Source organism: Pelophylax lessonae (genome assembly GCF_965119305.1).
Source record: "Pelophylax lessonae genome assembly, chromosome: 5".
In the NCBI taxonomy this organism is placed as follows: domain Eukaryota; kingdom Metazoa; phylum Chordata; class Amphibia; order Anura; family Ranidae; genus Pelophylax; species Pelophylax lessonae.
Window position 1 is genome coordinate 430,716,517 of NC_138772.1, and position 17,958 is coordinate 430,734,474.

At 42.4% G+C, this 17,958-nt stretch overlaps 1 protein-coding gene across 1 annotated transcript in view; it reads right to left on the reverse strand.

Annotated features, from left to right (window-relative positions):
- The window catches only part of NSMAF (neutral sphingomyelinase activation associated factor), a 162,734-nt gene that overhangs the window by 46,552 nt on the left and 98,224 nt on the right, over positions 1-17,958 (reverse strand). The window contains exons 13-20 of the mRNA XM_082257287.1: positions 14,663-14,839; positions 14,346-14,425; positions 9,127-9,217; positions 6,734-6,797; positions 6,570-6,621; positions 6,374-6,494; positions 6,135-6,266; positions 1,490-1,532 (exon numbers count right to left, since the gene is read on the reverse strand). Coding sequence (XP_082113413.1) covers positions 1,490-1,532; positions 6,135-6,266; positions 6,374-6,494; positions 6,570-6,621; positions 6,734-6,797; positions 9,127-9,217; positions 14,346-14,425; positions 14,663-14,839 — 760 coding nt within the window. The remainder of the gene's footprint in view (positions 1-1,489; positions 1,533-6,134; positions 6,267-6,373; positions 6,495-6,569; positions 6,622-6,733; positions 6,798-9,126; positions 9,218-14,345; positions 14,426-14,662; positions 14,840-17,958) is intronic.

Below are 17,958 nucleotides of genomic sequence, written 5' to 3' on the forward strand. Positions count from 1 at the left end.
AAGAAAATATGTAAAGGTGAACACCCTTGACGAGCCCCAACCCCCTCGCTGCACTTACCTCTGGTGATGTTGAACGGTCAGTGTCCCCCAGCAGTTTAGGGATTTTAAATCCCCGCTCTTCCCAGTGCAGTGCTTCTGGGATGGACCAGATTGATTCACTGTTGGCGACACTGACCATACAAGAACAATCTGATCCGTCTTGGAATCGCTGCACGGAAAAGAGGGGGGAAGAGTGGGAATTTCAAATCCCCAGAAACCTGAAGCAGCTGTGGGGAAAATAACAGCTTAGCATGGCCAGTGGTGGGTACAGTGAGTCAGGCACTGTGGCTAACACATATATTTGCAAATGTGTGCAACTAAACTCTCTGTATTTAATGTGAACTGTTAAGGTCAATTTGGTTTGTTTGTAGGCTATGAATATGGAAGCCTGATGTATAGCAAATTTATAGAAGGTACCAACATCCAACAAATTGTATATCAAAAATTGGGAAGGGAGGAGTACTGGGCCTATGCTCCCCATATAGGTCCAGAGGGGAAAGGGGAAGGGGATGGGGGACAGAAAGAACTGGATTTTTTGGGTACCAAGAATTATAGATACATAAATGATAAAAAGATCTTATAAATTTTATTTAAAACATATTAAAATCACAAAAGGAATAAAGCAATACAATTCTACAGAAATAACAGAATTATACAAAAAAAAAAACACTGAGCAAAGCTCATACTAGCCCTTTCAGACAACACCTCCTCTGTGATTGGATGGAAGCTGGTGGCTGCACACAGAGGGGAAGATTCAGAGTCGAAGCATAGCATTGAATAGGCGAGTGTGATACTATGAAAAGACACAACCCTGATCCAAGGATACTCACCTTTCCTGTGATCCCCTGCTGCTATAAACACCCCCCCCCCCACACTTCCTCTGTATGAGGGGTCAATATTACAGAGACAACTATACCACTCCCTTTTTCTCTCCTATGAATGGGCACCTAAATTATTACAAATATTTAACTATTAAAGAGGTTGTAAACCCCTTTTTTTTTTTTCACCCTGAAAGAGAAACACATAATGAGCTAGTATGCATCGCATAGAGCCCCCGCCGTGCCGCCCGCTTAGCTGTATGACGGGCGACATGTCCAGTCGCCCGTCTTCCGGGACCGCGGCATCCAGCCATCTGATTGGCTGGAGCCGTGGTGACGTCGGTCACGGCACGGAGTTCTGAATGAACGGCACCAGCGGCCGTTCCTTCAGAGCGCATGCGCCGATGACGTCACTGGCTGCATGTAAGGTAAATATCTCCTAAACGGTACATGTTTAGGAGATATTTACAGTACCTATAGGTAAGCCTTATCATAGGCTTACCTATAGGTAAAAGTGTCAGAGGAGGGTTTACTTCCTCTTTAATATAAATGAACAAAAATAGAACAGAAAACTAGAACCTGAGTGATAATACACTAAAATCACAGCAGTGACAGCATGTGTGTATAATTACCTGTGCCAGTCAATTTCTCCTTCATATGTTACAGGGTGAAACACTGCAAAAAATAAATAAATCTTGCATTAAAATTGAATTTTCTTGTTGCACGGCTTTCTATTTTATTTTACTTTCTTTTTATTTTCTCCAGTTGAAGTGGAAAGTTGTGATTTTGAATGAAAAAATGGTAAATAGCAGCCAGGATGCGAAAAAAGCACAAAGCACAGACCAATGAAGAAATGATGACATCTGGAAAAACATCAACTATGCCAAATTTGCAGGAAGCAAATTCTCCAGTGTCCTTCCTAAATAAATGATTATGCCTGGTTTAGATCGTTTAGAGAGAGATCACTTTACTGACACAATTTTCATGGGAAAAAGGTGCTCACTAAACTGGAACAAAAATGGAGGAAAAGAGTTTAAACTTTTCACAGCTCACTGGCTGCATGCTTGTTCCCAGCGACCAGCTCAGTGGATAAAGTATCAGGATAACAACCCAGCAGCCTGATTATTTAATAAAATAAAAGTAATGGCACCTGTGACATTTATGTCTTCACAGGTTTGATTTAGAACAAGACTATTATGATATACCAAAAGAGTCAAAATCTTATTAGTCATTTACCATTGGATTATGATGGCTTTAGGTCAATTTTATTCACATATGTTAAATGTTTGCATGCGGACCTTTAATATTCTTTTCCATCATTTGATCACTCCTTTTTAATAGGAAAGTTTCTATAATACAGCCTTTGCAAAGCATAAGAAAACCCAGCAGTGTCTGTTCTGATTGTCTCTTTCTAACTGCAGCTTCATACTGAGCCGCACTTAAGCAGACCATAAATGAGTCATTTTTTTCATTCAACCTGGATGGAGGAATTGTATTCTGACAGTGGGGAGACTTCCCTGCCATCAGAATACACCGATCAGCAATGCCGACGGCGCTGATCGAGAGGGAAAAAAAAAAAAATCGGGAGGTCGATTTCTGTACAACCAGACTGCCCCATACATGGATCGAAATTCGACCGGTCTCTCCTGAACCTGCCGAGTTTTTGATGTATGGTAGGCTTAAACTGAATTGGACATAAAGAAGGGAGGGGTCGAGGAAGTGTGCCTCTTATGATATATTTAGCTGTGTGCTTTGAATAGCAGACCACAATTACAACTTATTCTCAGTAACTTGATAAAATGACATGGCACTACTGCTCCACCTGCTGGCTGCGATGAAATACTGCATATACAGTGCCTATTTCATATACAGTACACCTGCCCCAAAAAAGACACAAATAAAAGTAATCCTTTTAATGATTAACTGAGTATGATGGGAAAATTAATACAAAAGCAGATGAAACATTTCTTGCTACAATAGGAACCAGCTTTTGCCATATTGTTGTCAAACAATACAAAAATGTCGAACCTTCCACTCTGTAACCTATATATTATTAAGAAAAAAGCTGTAAGAAGGCACAAAGAAAAATACACACTGGAGACCGATACTACTTTAGAACATTCTTTTGCTGGAAAGTTTTGGCAATTCAGATAATTAAAGTGGTTGTAAAGTCTCGTTTTTTTCTATTAAAATAAAAAACATGTCATACTTACCTCCTCTTTTGGGGTACCTGGCTGGAGCTCCTGGCCCCTCCCTCCTGTTGAGTGCCCCCACAGCAAGCAGCTTGCTTTGAGGACACCCGAGTGGAGCTGCAGCTCCGTGTATCCATTTAGACAAGGAGCTGCCGTTTAACCCCCCCCCCTTGACCGGCTGAGTATAATTGATAGCAATGGGAGCCAATGGCAACGCTGCTGTGTTTTAGCCAATCAGGAGAAAACAGTCCCGGATGGCTGAAGCACTTGTGGACATCGCTGGATAGAGGAAGAGCTCAGGTAAGTATTAGAGGGGATGAGGGGGGTCCTGCACACAGAAGGCTTTTTATCTTAATGCATAGAATGCATCAAGATAAAAAAAAAAAAAACCTTCTGACTTTACAAGCATCTAATACCCTAGCAGTATTGATTTCTTTTTCAAGTTTTTTTTACTAGGTTTACCACATTACAAAAAGAAAATGTCAAGGTCAGGTTGCACATACATGACTATGTAGAAATAATGTGGGACACAAACCAGCATATCATGTGTACCAAGTCACAGTCATCTTAGCATATGGGCTGATTATGTATGAAGAAAACGCTAGCCATAATATATGCCTTTTTTTTTTTTAAAACAGATATGTCTTGTTGTATTTAACACAGACACGTAAAGTTACATTTGCACAGGCGACCAGGGTCCATAGTTTGCTGCTTTCATAGGCTTTGGTCGCATACAACCTGGGCAATTAGTTGTAGGCAGAACACCAAAAATGCCAACTCTAGACACATGTTCAGGATCAGTTGGAAGCTCTATTCACTCCCTCATTGAGTGGTATATGTGAACAATCGCTGCGCTGGCCATTGATTTATACAGAGTTCAAATCGGATAGCTGCAGCTGACAGCTCCTGCAGTTTGCGCAGTGTGAGCAGGCAGCATTTAGAATCACTGGTGAGAATCTACTGATTGTGCAGTCATGTAAATGCAACCTATGAGGACAAAAAAGTAAAGAAAATTAAGAAAAGGGTGAAAAGAGGAGCGAGTAGGAAGGAGTGCAAGGGCAAGCAGGAAGAAATGCGAACTGGCAGCAGTATTGATTTATTGAGATGATGGTATAGGAAACCAATGCGCTACCAGAAATATGATGGAGAATGAGGGAGTGACTAAAGTAAAATGACCAGGTAACCCGAGCAGACAGCAGCCAATCCCTGTTGTGTCTCCACATACAAATCAATTAAAAGTAAAATAATAGATAGGCGCTATCACATGAAGGTCTAAACCTATATAATAGCACTGATAATGTAACAATCAAAAAGTGACAAATGGTACAAAATAAATCTTGATAAAAACAACAATGCAAGTGAATTAAAAATCACAATAATATATCACACCTGTGATAAAATACATAAAAATATTGTGAAGCAATGAATACAATTCAAAAATCCATAAATGGAGAGGGGAGGGGAGATTTATCAATGAGCAGGGAGAGAAGGGACGAGTACGGGAGGTGTGCTGGCCTGAGAGAAGAGAGAAGACGGTGTTGCCGGTGTTCCGTGAAAAAACCATACCCGGTGCACCTACGGAGGTTATGGATTTCTCACAGTAGTGTGTGTATTGTGACACTTGCCGCGATTACATTAAAACAGCTCCTCTGCAACATCAGTCATCTTCGCTACTATCCCTGTCACTTCCCTGATCTCGGGTAATAAATATAAAAGCGGATCACGGAGCAGAGATCGCCGTCATTTACATTTCATACACCCGCTGCCGCTTTTATATTTATTAGCCGAGATCAGGGAAGTGACAGGGATAGGAGAGGAGATGCCCCATGTTGCAGCCAAACTGTTTTAATGTAACATCCGCAAATATAACATTACACACACTATCGTTATAATTTCATACCCTCCGAGCATGCGTACTTGTGCACTTCTCTGCTGTGCAATGACGTATCCGGGGCTCTGAGCATGCGCACTGCTGCGCTGCTCAGCTGTTTCAGACCGGAAGTGACGAGGGTATGGAATTCTAACGAGGTATGGTTTTCTAACGTTACACTGGCCTGTACAGCACAGTGAGCGGAGTATTACCAGCCTTGGAGTCATTTCGCCATCCTAATTACTTAGAAGGAGAATATTTGGTCTGATTCCAGCTGACCTCCACCTGCCAGAGGATTAAACCTCTTGGTCGGGAGTATTATATATATATATATATATATATATATATATATATATATATATATATATGCACATACACACACATACATATATACACATTTACTTCTACCCATTAAGGCGAGCGGCCATTGCATGTGGTGGAGGATATCGGTTTGCTGTGTATCTGCACCGGGGGATATTTTTGTCTTTCTTGAACATTACCACTCATCACTTTGATTTTTTTTATTAAGTATCCGAATTCTAAAAAAATTTTTTGGCACTAAGGTGGGTTCACATGAATATTAATTTTCTGAATGAAGAATATATTTTTTGCACTTAGATTTTTAGCATATTTTAGATTTTTGGACATTTGTTATTCAAACTTTGAACAATATTTTTGCACTCAGTTTGCTGTGCACGTTTTTTCATGAATTTTATTTTGTACTAAGCATGACTCACGTTTATGGATTTTTGAATTCTATTTATTGCTTCACAATATTTTTATGCACTTTATCACAGGTGTGATAAATTATTGTGATTTTTAGTTCACTTTCATTGTTTTGTTTTTATCAAGATTTCTTTTATATATTTTATATGTACCATTTGTCACTTTTTGATTGTTACATTATCAGTGCTATTATATAGGTTTAGACCTTCATGCGATAGAGCCGATCTATTATTTTACTTTTAGTACCGATTTATTACTGGGACTTAACAAAAGATCAATCAGGTGATATTGCTGCCCATCTAGAACACAAAGATAGCAAAATAGCTGCTGTGCTTGAAATGTACATCTTCAAAATGGAACACGCATACATAGGAAGGTAGCAGAGTTCTGGTGAGTGCTGTATTCTGCAGATATCCATTGTGTACAGGGGTATGTAGGTAATCTATAACCATGTATTGACATGCATTCATAAAAACAAGCGCTTCCTACCATTATTGGCAGCAACAGCTTCACTTCCTCTCTGCTTACAGCCAAATATCAAATCAATCCATTTGTGGAGATGATCTGAGACATACTGGCTTTCCAGAGCTTCTGTGTTTTTCTGCAGAAAATCTTCTGGATCTAATTAGAGGATGGGGACATGTATTAGCCTCATGGATAACACAGACTGTTACACAGTTTATACAGCTGCCGTACATATGCCAGAACAGAGATTAGGACTGCGTTACCTGAGGCCCATGGTGGAAGCTCTACGTCATCCACCAGCTTTCCTCCTTGTCTCTTCCCCAGCTCCAGGTTCAAGCTGTTCAACAGGAAACGCCCGTCATTTCCAAAAAACTCTGGAATTAACTAACAATATCAATTGAGTTATGAAAAGAAAAAAAGAAAACCAGTGCAGTACAGAGAAGTATAAATGGGAATTACCTCTTTGAAGTCTGTCACACCTTCTAAACAATTTCTCCATGTCTCTGCAATACTAGACGTGAAAGGTAGAATCGGTTACATTCTTTATGTCCTCACTACAGAGCACATTATGTGGATAAAATAAACGTTTTTATATTTAGCATTATCTCCAGCAGCATACTCACTTGTTGAACATCCTGTCCGCGTGGTCGTACTTTCCATTCTGGATGCAAAGCATGTACTCTGGGGCTGGAAAAATGAAGGGGGCACTTTAGATATTTACCAAAAACATAGACCTTAAAGTTGGAAGTCCAGGATCGATCTGACTAAGCCTAAAACTGCTCTCACCCACTTTCTAAATCCTATTCTAAACTACCTTGTAAAAAGAAGAAACTTAAACTTGCCTATTTCGAGGGCGATTTGTTCGGGTCACGTGATCTCCGCAGTGACATCACCAATAGGCAATGGTGGGATTCAAAACTTTTAGTAACCAGTTCTGACTTTCAAGTTTAATTTTTTTATCTAATGTCAGTTAGGGGTCCGATCTGTCCGCCGCAATGTTGCAGTCCCACAAAAAAAAAAAAAAAAACGCAGATCGCCGCCATTATAAATAAAAAAATAAATAAAAAAAAAATAAAAATTACATAATTCTTTCCCCTAGTTTGTAGACGAGATAACTTTTGCACAAACCAATCAAAATACACTTATTGGGATTTTTTTTTTTTTTTACCAAAAACATGTAGCAGAATACAAATTGGCCTAAAATGAGGAAAAATTTGATTTTTAAATTTTTTTTAAAGGGAATGTTATTTAGCAGAAAGTGAAAATTATTGTTTTTTTTTTTTCAGAATTGTCGCTCTTTTTTTGTTTATAGCGCCAAAAAGAAAAATCTCACAGGTGATCAAATACCACCAAAAGAAAGCTCTATTTATGGGAAAAAAAGAACATCAATTTTATTTGGGTACAGCGTCACACCACCGCGCAATTGTCAGTTAAAGGAATGCAGTGCCGAATCGCAAAAAATGGTCATGAAGGGGGAAAATCTTCCGGTCCAGAACTGGTTAAATTAAAAGCAGGGAGTAGTACAACAGTGGGTGGTGGTGGACAAAGCAACCCCAGCCCTTCCCCTGTATGGAGAGTGAGAAAGGAAAAAAAAAAAAGAAGAGGGAGGGAGAGAGAGAGGGAGGAAGAGAGGATAGAGAAAGAGGGATGGAGAAAGAAAGAATGAAAGAAAGAACAAAAAGAGGGATGGAGGAAGAGAGAGAGAGGGAAAGAAAGAGGGATGGACAGAGAGGGAGAGAGAGAGAGGGAAAGAAAGAGGGATGGACGGAGAGGGAGAGAGAGAGGGAAAGAAAGAGGGATGGACGGAGAGGGAGAGAGAGAGGGAAAGAAAGAGGGATGGACGGAGAGGGAGAGAGGGAGGGAGGGAGGGAGAGGGAGGGGGGAGAGAGAGAGAAAGAGAGAGGGAGGGAGGGGGGAGGGAGAGAGAGGGAGAGGGAGGGAGAGAGGGAGAGGGAGAGAGAGGGAGAGGGAGGGAGAGGGAGGGAGAGGGAGGGAGAGGGGGAGAGGGAGGGAGAGAGGGAGAGGGGGAGAGGGGGAGAGAGGGAGAGGGGGAGAGAGGGAGAGGGGGAGAGAGGGAGAGGGGGAGAGAGGGAGAGGGGGAGGGAGGGAGAGGGAGGGGAAGAGAGAGAGAGAGAGAGAGAGAGAGAGAGAGAGAAGGAAAGAACGAGGGATGACGGGAGGGAGAGAGGGAGAGGGAAAGAAAGAGGGATGGAGGGAGGGGTGGAGGGGGAGAGAGAGGGAAAGAAGGAGGGATGGGGAGAGTATCACACCTCTATAGAGAAACCACTGGGTGTATACCACCTCTATAGAGAAACCACTGGGTGTGTACCACCTCTATAGAGAAACCACTGGGTGTGTCATACCGCTATAGAGAAACCACTGGGTGTGTCATACCGCTATAGAGAAACCACTGGGTGTGTCATACCGCTATAGAGAAACCACTGGGTGTGTCATACCGCTATAGAGAAACCACTGGGTGTGTCATACCGCTATAGAGAAACCACTGGGTGTGTCATACCGCTATAGAGAAACCACTGGGTGTGTCATACCGCTATAGAGAAATACGAGATAAACGAAAGATGAGATAGATGAAAGAAGGAAAAACCCTTTTTTTAAAAAAAAGAAAAAGAAAAATATGGCAACGATTTATGATTTGAACAGTTTTGAGCCGTCTGTTAGGGTTTAGAGCCACAGTATAGAACTTAGAGGTCAAATACATTATTTTAGAATAAGCAGTGGAGCAGACCACAGAAGCATTGAACAGGATTTTTCTTTAGCTAGCTAGTTTAGATAGCAGAGTTCCTCTTTAATGGCAAGCTTAGCCTAAAGAACGTGAGGAAACAGAGAGCCTTCGGAGGGAAACATAAATGTGCTACACATAAAATAAAAGAAGCAGATACCTGTAAGGTTACAGATGAGCATATTGACATTTGTGGCCCTAGTTTTAAATGACCTAGCATTACATATCTAGCAGTAGGTCTTAAACATTTCGGATTTTATTCAGATTTAGCCTTACCAACTCGGACCAGATAGAACAGAACATATCCTGGCGAGGAATAGTGGCTTCCATATATAAACTTTGGATCCGGCATATCATGATAACGCTGCTGTTAAACATTAAAAAAAAAAAACTGAATTCATTATAAAAATGTAAATTAGATTACAGATTATATAAAGTACTGTAAAAAAAAAAAAGGTTTCTCTAAATTTCAGGACAGGTCAAGTCTGGTTCTGCCCCCTTCTACCTCTTGAGCATCTCTTTGTTCTTTAAAAAGACACATTTTTTAGGCCTGCTCAATATATACAGTGCCTTGCGAAAGTATTCGGCCCCCTTGAACTTTGCAACCTTTTGCCACATTTCAGGCTTACATAAAGATATGAAACTGTAATTTTTTGTGAAGAATCAACAACAAGTGGGTCACAATCATGAAGTGGAACGAAATTTATTGGATATTTCAAACTTTGTTAACAAATAAAAAACTGAAAAATTGGGCGTGCAAAATTATTCAGCCCCTTTACTTTCAGTGCAGCAAACTCTCTCCAGAAGTTCAGTGAGAATCTCTGAATGATCCAATGTTGACCTAAATGACTAATGATGATAAATAGAATCCACCTGTGTGTAATCAAGTCTCCGTATAAATGTGATAGTGAATGTGGGTTATTGCGCTCAGCAGTATACTCACAATAAAGTGCTAATGCATAAATAACATAAACATATGAACCAATTATTTAAAGGTGAATATTCCAATGAATATAGTAATAATAAAAATAATAAACATAGTCCTTGAAAAGTGCTCGGTGCAAACTTTAAGTTCCAGCAGCAAATACAATTGGACTTGATGTGAAATGCCTTCACCAATCACCATACACCCAGTGCTCGGATAAAATACTTCTTACCAAAAGAAGTTGACCCCTTAATTATAGGGGGTCATGATCGCAATGTATCTCCACAAGAGCTCCAAAATCTCCTATTACAGTCTTCACATCCAGTGTGTGATAAGCCAGAAGTAAACAGATGACTCCGAGACTCCGGACTTTGCTATAGTCATGCAGCTGTCCTCAGGTGCTGCCCTGTACACGGCCCGCTGCAGCACTGCTCTGGGATCACACACAAGCCCCGCCCACTAGCCCAATGCTGCTCCACACTGGCAGGCAGCCCTCCTCTCTGAGATAGTCTCAGAGGTCAGTTTAAAGCGCAGAGAGCATCATGAAGAACAAGGAACACACCAGACAGGTCCGAGATACTGTTGTGGAGAAGTTTAAAGCCGGATTTGGATACAAAAAGATTTCCCAAGCTTTAAAGATCCCAAGGAGCACTGTGCAAGCGATAATATTGAAATGGAAGGAGTATCAGACCGCTGAAAATCTACAAAGACCAGACCGTCCCTCTAAACTTTCAGCTCATACAAGGAGAAGACTGATCAGAGATGCAGCCAAGAGGCCCATGATCACTCTGGATGAACTGCAGAGATCTACAGCTGAGGTGGGAGACTCTGTCCATAGGACAACAATCAGTCGTATACTGCACAAATCTGGCCTTTATGGAAGAGTGGCAAGAAGAAAGCCATTTCTTAAAGATATCCATAAAAAGTGTTGTTTAAAGTTTGCCACAAGCCACCTGGGAGACACACCAAACATGTGGAAGAAGGTGCTCTGGTCAGATGAAACCAAAATCAAACATTTTGGCAACAATGCAAAACGTTATGTTTGGCGTAAAAGCAACACAGCTCATCACCCTGAACACACCATCCCCACTGTCAAACATGGTGGTGGCAGCATCATGGTTTGGGCCTGCTTTTCTTCAGCAGGGACAGGGAAGATGGTTAAAATTGATGGGAAGATGGATGGAGCCAAATACAGGACCATTCTGGAAGAAAACCTGATGGAGTCTGCAAAGACTTGAGACTGGGATGGAGATTTGTCTTCCAACAAGACAATGATCCAAAACATAAAGCAAAATCTACAATGGAATGGTTCACAAATAAACATAGAATGGCCAAGTCAAAGTCCAGACCTGAATCCAATCTAGAATCTGTGGAAAGAACTGAAAACTGCTGTTCACAAACGCTCTCCATCCAACCTCACTGAGCTCGAGCTGTTTTGTAAGGAGGAATGGGCAAAAATGTCAGTCTCTTGATGTGCAAAACTGATAGAGACATACCCCAAGCGACTTACAGCTGTAATCGCAGCAAAAGGTGGCGCTACAAAGTATAAACCTAAGGGGGCTGAATAATTTTGCACGCCCCATTTTTCAGTTTTTTATTTCTTAAAAAGGTTTGAAATATCCAATAAATTTCGTTCCACTTCATGATTGTGTCCCACTTGTTGATTCTTCACAAAAAATTATAGTTTTATATCTTTATGTTTGAAGCCTGAAATGTTGCAAAAGTTCAAAAAGTTCAAGGGGGCCGAATACTTTCGCAATGCATTGTATAAAATGTTTAATGGGCTCTTGGGACAGTGAACGTCACATTCATCAAGTGTTCAGTAGTAGTGAATCATTCATTGGACATTAAAACGTATTCACCAGAAGATTCACCTGCAGCGAATGCTTGGTGAAACTCACATTTACTGCTTTTAAAATATCCCCCTTACAGATGCTGTCCTTGCTATAGTAATCTTCAAGCCTTTTGTCAGTAATAGCCCTGCAGTTGCATTCACACTTTTAGGGGTGTCTTCTGTGGCAGGTTCCTGCATTGTAGGTAAAGTATAAATTGTCCATTTGATGGATTTACCTAAACTTGTTAACATATAATGTACTCAAAGCAAATATATACCATATAAAAAGCCACAAATATAGTAGCATTGATCGCTACGCATGCAAAAGCACCTACACCTGTACATTTATGTAACTTCGCTTTATAGCATATTATTATTCATGAATTGACAATGCAACCAGAAGGAAGCACCAAAATGACAGATTTCTTCTGCCATGGTGTTACTGTGCTGAAATATATTGCGACCTATTAAATTAAACAGCCTTTATTTTGAGTCATTATAATAGTTTTGTGTCATTATAATCAACTAAAACTTTTACACATTAGTTCCATAATGCAAACATAGTTCTCTTAATGGATATCACTTCCTAAAACATTTACAATTTATGTTGCGTGGCCCTCTAAAGTAGGACTCGTGCTTTAATTTATTCTAAAGGCTTAATGTTTTTTTTTTTATCTTCATGCATTCTATGCACAAAAGGTAAAAAACCTTCTCTGTGCAGCAGCCTCCCCTAATACTTACCTAAGCCCCATCGTGATCCAGCGATCTGCATGAGAGCCTCGACTCTCTGCAGACTCTCTCTCCTCATTGGCTCCCACTGCTGTCAATCACAACCCATGAGCCAATGAGAAGAGAGGGGGCAGGGCCAAGACGTGGCTCAGTGAGTTAATGGACAGAGAGCAGTGGAGCGAGCCTGCTTGGGTGCCACCATTGCAAGCTGCTTGCTCTGGGGGCATTTGGAAGGAGGGGGGCCAGGAGCACTGTTAGGGAACCCGAGAAGAGGAGAATCGGAGCTGCTCTGTGCAAAACCAACTGCACAGAGAAAGTATAACTTGTTTGTTATTTAAAAAAATAATTGCCTTTACTATAACTTTAATGGAAAGCAGGGTATGTTTTAAAAAAAATTTAGCATTTTGATAGCCTTACAACGGGAGATTATCTAACTTGGGGCTCAGTAACTGATGACCTCCTAAAATGTTTTTGCCCTCTTCTCTTCTGCTTAGGGGTGCTCCAATACCATTTTTTTAACACCTATACTTTTTTAAAGTACCAACTGATACCTATCGCCGAGGAAGAATAGGTGGAGGGGTGGTTTGGGAGGTGAGGGGGGGGGGGGGATGAGGCTGAGAAGGCAGCAGAGGGGTAAGTGAGGGCAGAGTAGTTGAGGGTGGGGTGAAATAGGGATTGTGGGGTGAGAGAGTTGAGATGGAAAAGGCGGTGATCGCTGGGGGGGGGGGGGAGGGTATGGGAGAGTCATTGGGAGATATGGGGGCAGAGGCGACAGCTGATGGAGGGAGAGAGGAGGCAACACAGGGTGGGCAGGAGGACACAACACAGGACGGGCAGGAGGACACAGCACAGGGCAGGCAGGAGGGCACAGTACTTGGGGGTGCAAAAAGGCAACCTAAGGGGGTTAAGGAGGGCACAGTACAGGGGGTTAGGAGGGCACAGTACAGGGGGCTAGGAGGGCACACTACAGGGGGCAGGAGGGCACACTACAGGGGGGGCAGGAGGGCACAGTACAGGGGGGGCAGGAGGGCACAGTACAGGGGTCACTGCTGGCAGTGCACTAGACAGAGCTTTGTTTTCCATCCCTGCATTGTACACAGGTTGAACACAGGCAGAGCTCCTGCTCCCCACATAGCACACAGTGGATCTAAAATCTGATTCCCTTACAGGGAAGAGCTCTTAGTGCGGTTTTCAAGATGTGTACCATGCAGGACAGTAGACTGCTTGCAAGCATCAGGGGTGGTGAAGGGCTTGAAAGGGGGGAAGGAGCACATCCCTCCTTAGTACCTCACCCAATAAACCCCTAGATCTGGGTATGATTTTACTAATGCCGCTTGTGCTGGAGAGATGTCTACTGCTCCGATCCCCACCAGCTCTCCTCTCCATCCCCTGTGCTTGGAGCAGTACAGATCCTGCCCACATAGGCAGTAGAAACCTGCTCAGTCTAGGAGGTTCCTTCTTACATCTTGCAAAGTGCTAGAGGAGCGCTGGGAACTGTGGGAGTGGTGGGGGAATTGCAGGAAGCTCCATATGCACCCGGGGCCTCTGGACAGTGCCCAGGTTGGCCATGCTTTAAGATGGTCCTGCAGCCAGTGGATACAGCCGGCCAGAGGGGAGGAGAAGGCTTTCTGCTACCAAGCCGACGTCCATCCTGGTATTGATTTTGGGTATTGGAGCATTTTCAAAATGCCTATATCGGCACCGATACAGATATCGGTATGGGTACCGATGCAATCCTAATTCTGCTCAACATCATGCTGACTGACAGCTTAGTTTACACAGAAATACATAGGGAAAGTTTGCACTGCTAGATGAGAAATGAACCCTTTTCCCCCCTCATCAAAAAAAGAAAATCAGTTTTGACATGCTGACGAGGAGAAGTGGCCACACACAGAAACATCATTTCTAAACATCTCCATGTGCTTTTCCTGGCGGTGGACTTCAGAACATGCTTGTATATTAAAGGAGGTATATTAGCGAACAACATCATTTTGTTTTGTTACATACCAACAGCCTTTCAAGTCTGTCTTTATTTAAAGCTCCAACTGGTTTACTCAGATCCCTGAAGGTTTGAGGAATGGATAAATCTTCAGGAAAAAAAAAACAAAAAAAAACAAAGCTTGTGATATTGTATTGTAACTGTACTATCTGCCCTCATTTAGTAAAGCACTGCACAAACTGTTGGCGCTAAATAAATCCTATATACATTTCCAGACATTTACAGGTACATGTGAATGGTATGCAAAACACACTGTACAAGTTCAAAGGACATATACTGATAAACAACTGACACAGGTTCCAAACGGAAAAGAACTGGCTCATACCTAGCTCAGAACTTGTATAGTCTGCAATGATCCAAGGAAACACAGGATACTGGGAGAGATCATTGCAGCTTCGGTCTGCCAGGTAATTGAGATGTAACAGATACTGGTAATTGGAGATATGTCCCATCTGCCACTGGAGCATGTAGCTGTCTGCAGTATGCTCGGTCATGTGATTTTCTGCAGGAAACATGAGACACGGCCATTATCTTAAATGTCATCTACCCTAAGCACTATTTTCTTAACACAAGGCAATGAAAACAACAAAAGGTCATTCATACATATGTTTCCGGTGCTTTATTTAAACACTGCATAATCCTATGTTGCAACCTTTAAATGAGAGAAGAACATATTATATCCAATTTACTTTGTACAATCAGTTGAGGCAGCCAGACTCCGTTGTATCTTACTAAAGCTTGAGGTGAGTTCTAAAAAAATCAGGAACTAGTAACAATGAGGCTTTGAATTGATAGGTGCAACTCCCACCACCACAGCAATCAATGCAGTTCCTCCTGTTCTATCGAATAGCGCAGATCGTCAGATAATGCCTTCGACAATCTGCGCATGTGCAGTACGTAACTTTACTCCAGCTGACCCCCAATCAGCTGGCATGACGTCAACATTGTCCATGAGCAGATCATCGGAGGCATTATCTGAAATCAGCAAAGCGCTGAGAGAGAATGTAATCGTCAAATTCTAGAAGTCCTTATTTAGAAATCAATCCTAAAATCCTTATTAAAAAGTCCATGAAAGTCCATAGACATCATCCAAGAGGAAAGTGCTTGTGTATTTACAGGAACACCGTCACACTCCACCACCAACGTGTTAGGAAACACCAGACAAATGGGCGACTCACCAGATAAATTTGCCTACCCACTCGCATGGATAAGGCAAATAAGCGTGTGATCCAATCATAAGCCCCTCTAAGTACGACAACAGCTCCTCTATACTGGTGGCTTTTCTGCCAGGAGCCAAAGAATGCTTTCCATACAGCACACGCCTTCTGCCCGATCTGATCTGATACTTGCCTTATCCATGCGAGTGGGCAGGCAAATTCATCTGGTGAGTCTCCCATTTGTCTGGTGTTTCCTGACACATTGGTGGCGGAGTGACGGTGTTCCTGTAAATACACAAGCACTTTGCTCTTGGATGATGTCTATGGACTTTCAATAAGGATTTTAGGATTGATTTCTAAATAAGGATTTCTTTTGATTGATTGTTTAACATTTCAAGTGCATTTCTGGTTAGGTGCACTGTGGCCTTTTGACACCACTATATTTTGCGCTACTAAAATTTTATATTGTGTTTTTTATTTTAACATTCTTATGAGATTTCATGCTTTATATTTTCCTTTTGTATAAGTAGCAGCATTACAATTATTTGATGAGAATTTACACTATACTCCTGAGTGCATAGGTTCACTGTACATTTTCCACCTCTAGCAGGTTTATTTGTAGGTGATATTATTTTGAATCATCAAATTCTGCCTGGTTCTCTGCTCACAGCCAAATCCGCCCTTCAACACACCAAAACCCGCCCTGCAACACACCCAAATCTGCCATGAAACACACCAAAATCTGTCTGTCACGTGATCAGTCAATTTTCGCGCATGAGAAGAGAGCCAGGCAGAATCTGAGGATTACATTCTCCCTCTGTGATTTGCTGATCTTCGGATAATGCCTCCGACTGCATGCGCAGTGTTGATGTCATACCAGCTGTAGATTCTGCCTAGCTCTCTGCTAATGCATGATAATTGACTGATCACGTAACAGACAGATTTGGGTGTGGTACAGGGCAGGTTTTGGTGTGTTGAAGGGAGGATTCGGCTGTGTTGAAGGGCGGATTCGGCTGTGTTGAAGGGCGGATTCGGCTGTGTTGAAGGGCGGATTCGGCTGTGTTGAAGGGCGGATTCGGCTGTGTTGAAGGGCTGATTCGGCTGTGTTGAAGGGCTGATTCGGCTGTGTTGAAGGGCTGATTCGGCTGTGTTGGCTGTGTTGAAGGGCGGATTCGGCTGTGTTGAAGGGCGGATTCGGCTGTGTTGAAGGGCTGATTCGGCTGTGTTGAAGGGCTGATTCGGCTGTGTTGAAGGGCTAATTCGGCTGTGTTGAAGGGCTGATTCGGCTGTGTTGAAGGGCGGATTCGGCTGTGTTGAAGGGCGGATTCGGCTGTGTTGAAGGGCGGATTCGGTTGTGTTGAAGGGCGGATTCGGCTGTGTTGAAGGGCTGATTTGGCTGTGTTAAAGGGCTGATTTGGCTGTGTTGAAGGGCGGATTCGGCTGTGTTGAAGGGCTGATTTGGCTGTGTTGAAGGGCTGATTTGGGTGTGGTACAGGGCAGGTTTTGGTGTGTTGAAGGGTGGATTCAGCTGTGTTGTAGGGTGGATTTGGCTGTGTTGAAGGATGGATTCGGCTGTGTTGAAGGGCGGATTCGGCTGTGTTGAAGGGCGGATTCGGCTGTGTTGAAGGGTGGATTTGGCTGTGTTGAAGGGCGAATTTGGCTGTGTTAAAGGGTGGATTTGGCTGTGAGCAGAGAACCAGGCAGAATCTGACTATTACATTTCCCCTCAGTACTTTGCTGATCGTCAGATAATGCCTCAGACGATCTGCACATGAGCAGTGTTGAGGTCATGCCAGTTGATCGGGAGTTTAGCTGGAGGGACGTTACATACAGCGCATGCACGGATCGTCAGAGCCATTATTTGATGATCTGCACTATTCGACAGAACTGCTATCATTAATATAGTACTAATTTGTGACCACCCCCAAGCAGCTTTAAGGGTCGCTTCACACTGATGTGATGTGGGAAATGCACAGGAATAGCTGCATTTCCTGCATCGCAATGTGTACATGCGATCTGCTGCAGGTGTCAATTAGGAGTTAATGACACCACAAAAGCAGGTTGCAGAACGCAGTGTGTTTGAATGAATGGGATCGTATGGGTATATATATCCATGCGATCTGATTCCAGTGTTGTAAATGATTCCAGTGTTGTAAAAAAAAAAAAAGGTGCCTGCATCTTTTTCATGCGGATATGATTTGATCTGAACCATACAAAATGATGGGCTCAAATGCAGTAAGATTCCTGTGTGAATCACATGCGATGTGACAGTGTGAAACAGGTCTAATGGAAAATAACTCTCATCTTTTGGAATTCCCTACCCCAATTTGTCCGACTATCCACTTTTAGGCGATTCCTGAAAACGTTTCCCTTCAGAGAAGCCTATCCTGCCTCTACCCAACTTTACTCATTTTCTCCATCAGCCTATCCCCCACAGTTATAACTTTTTGGCTGCATGCGCTGA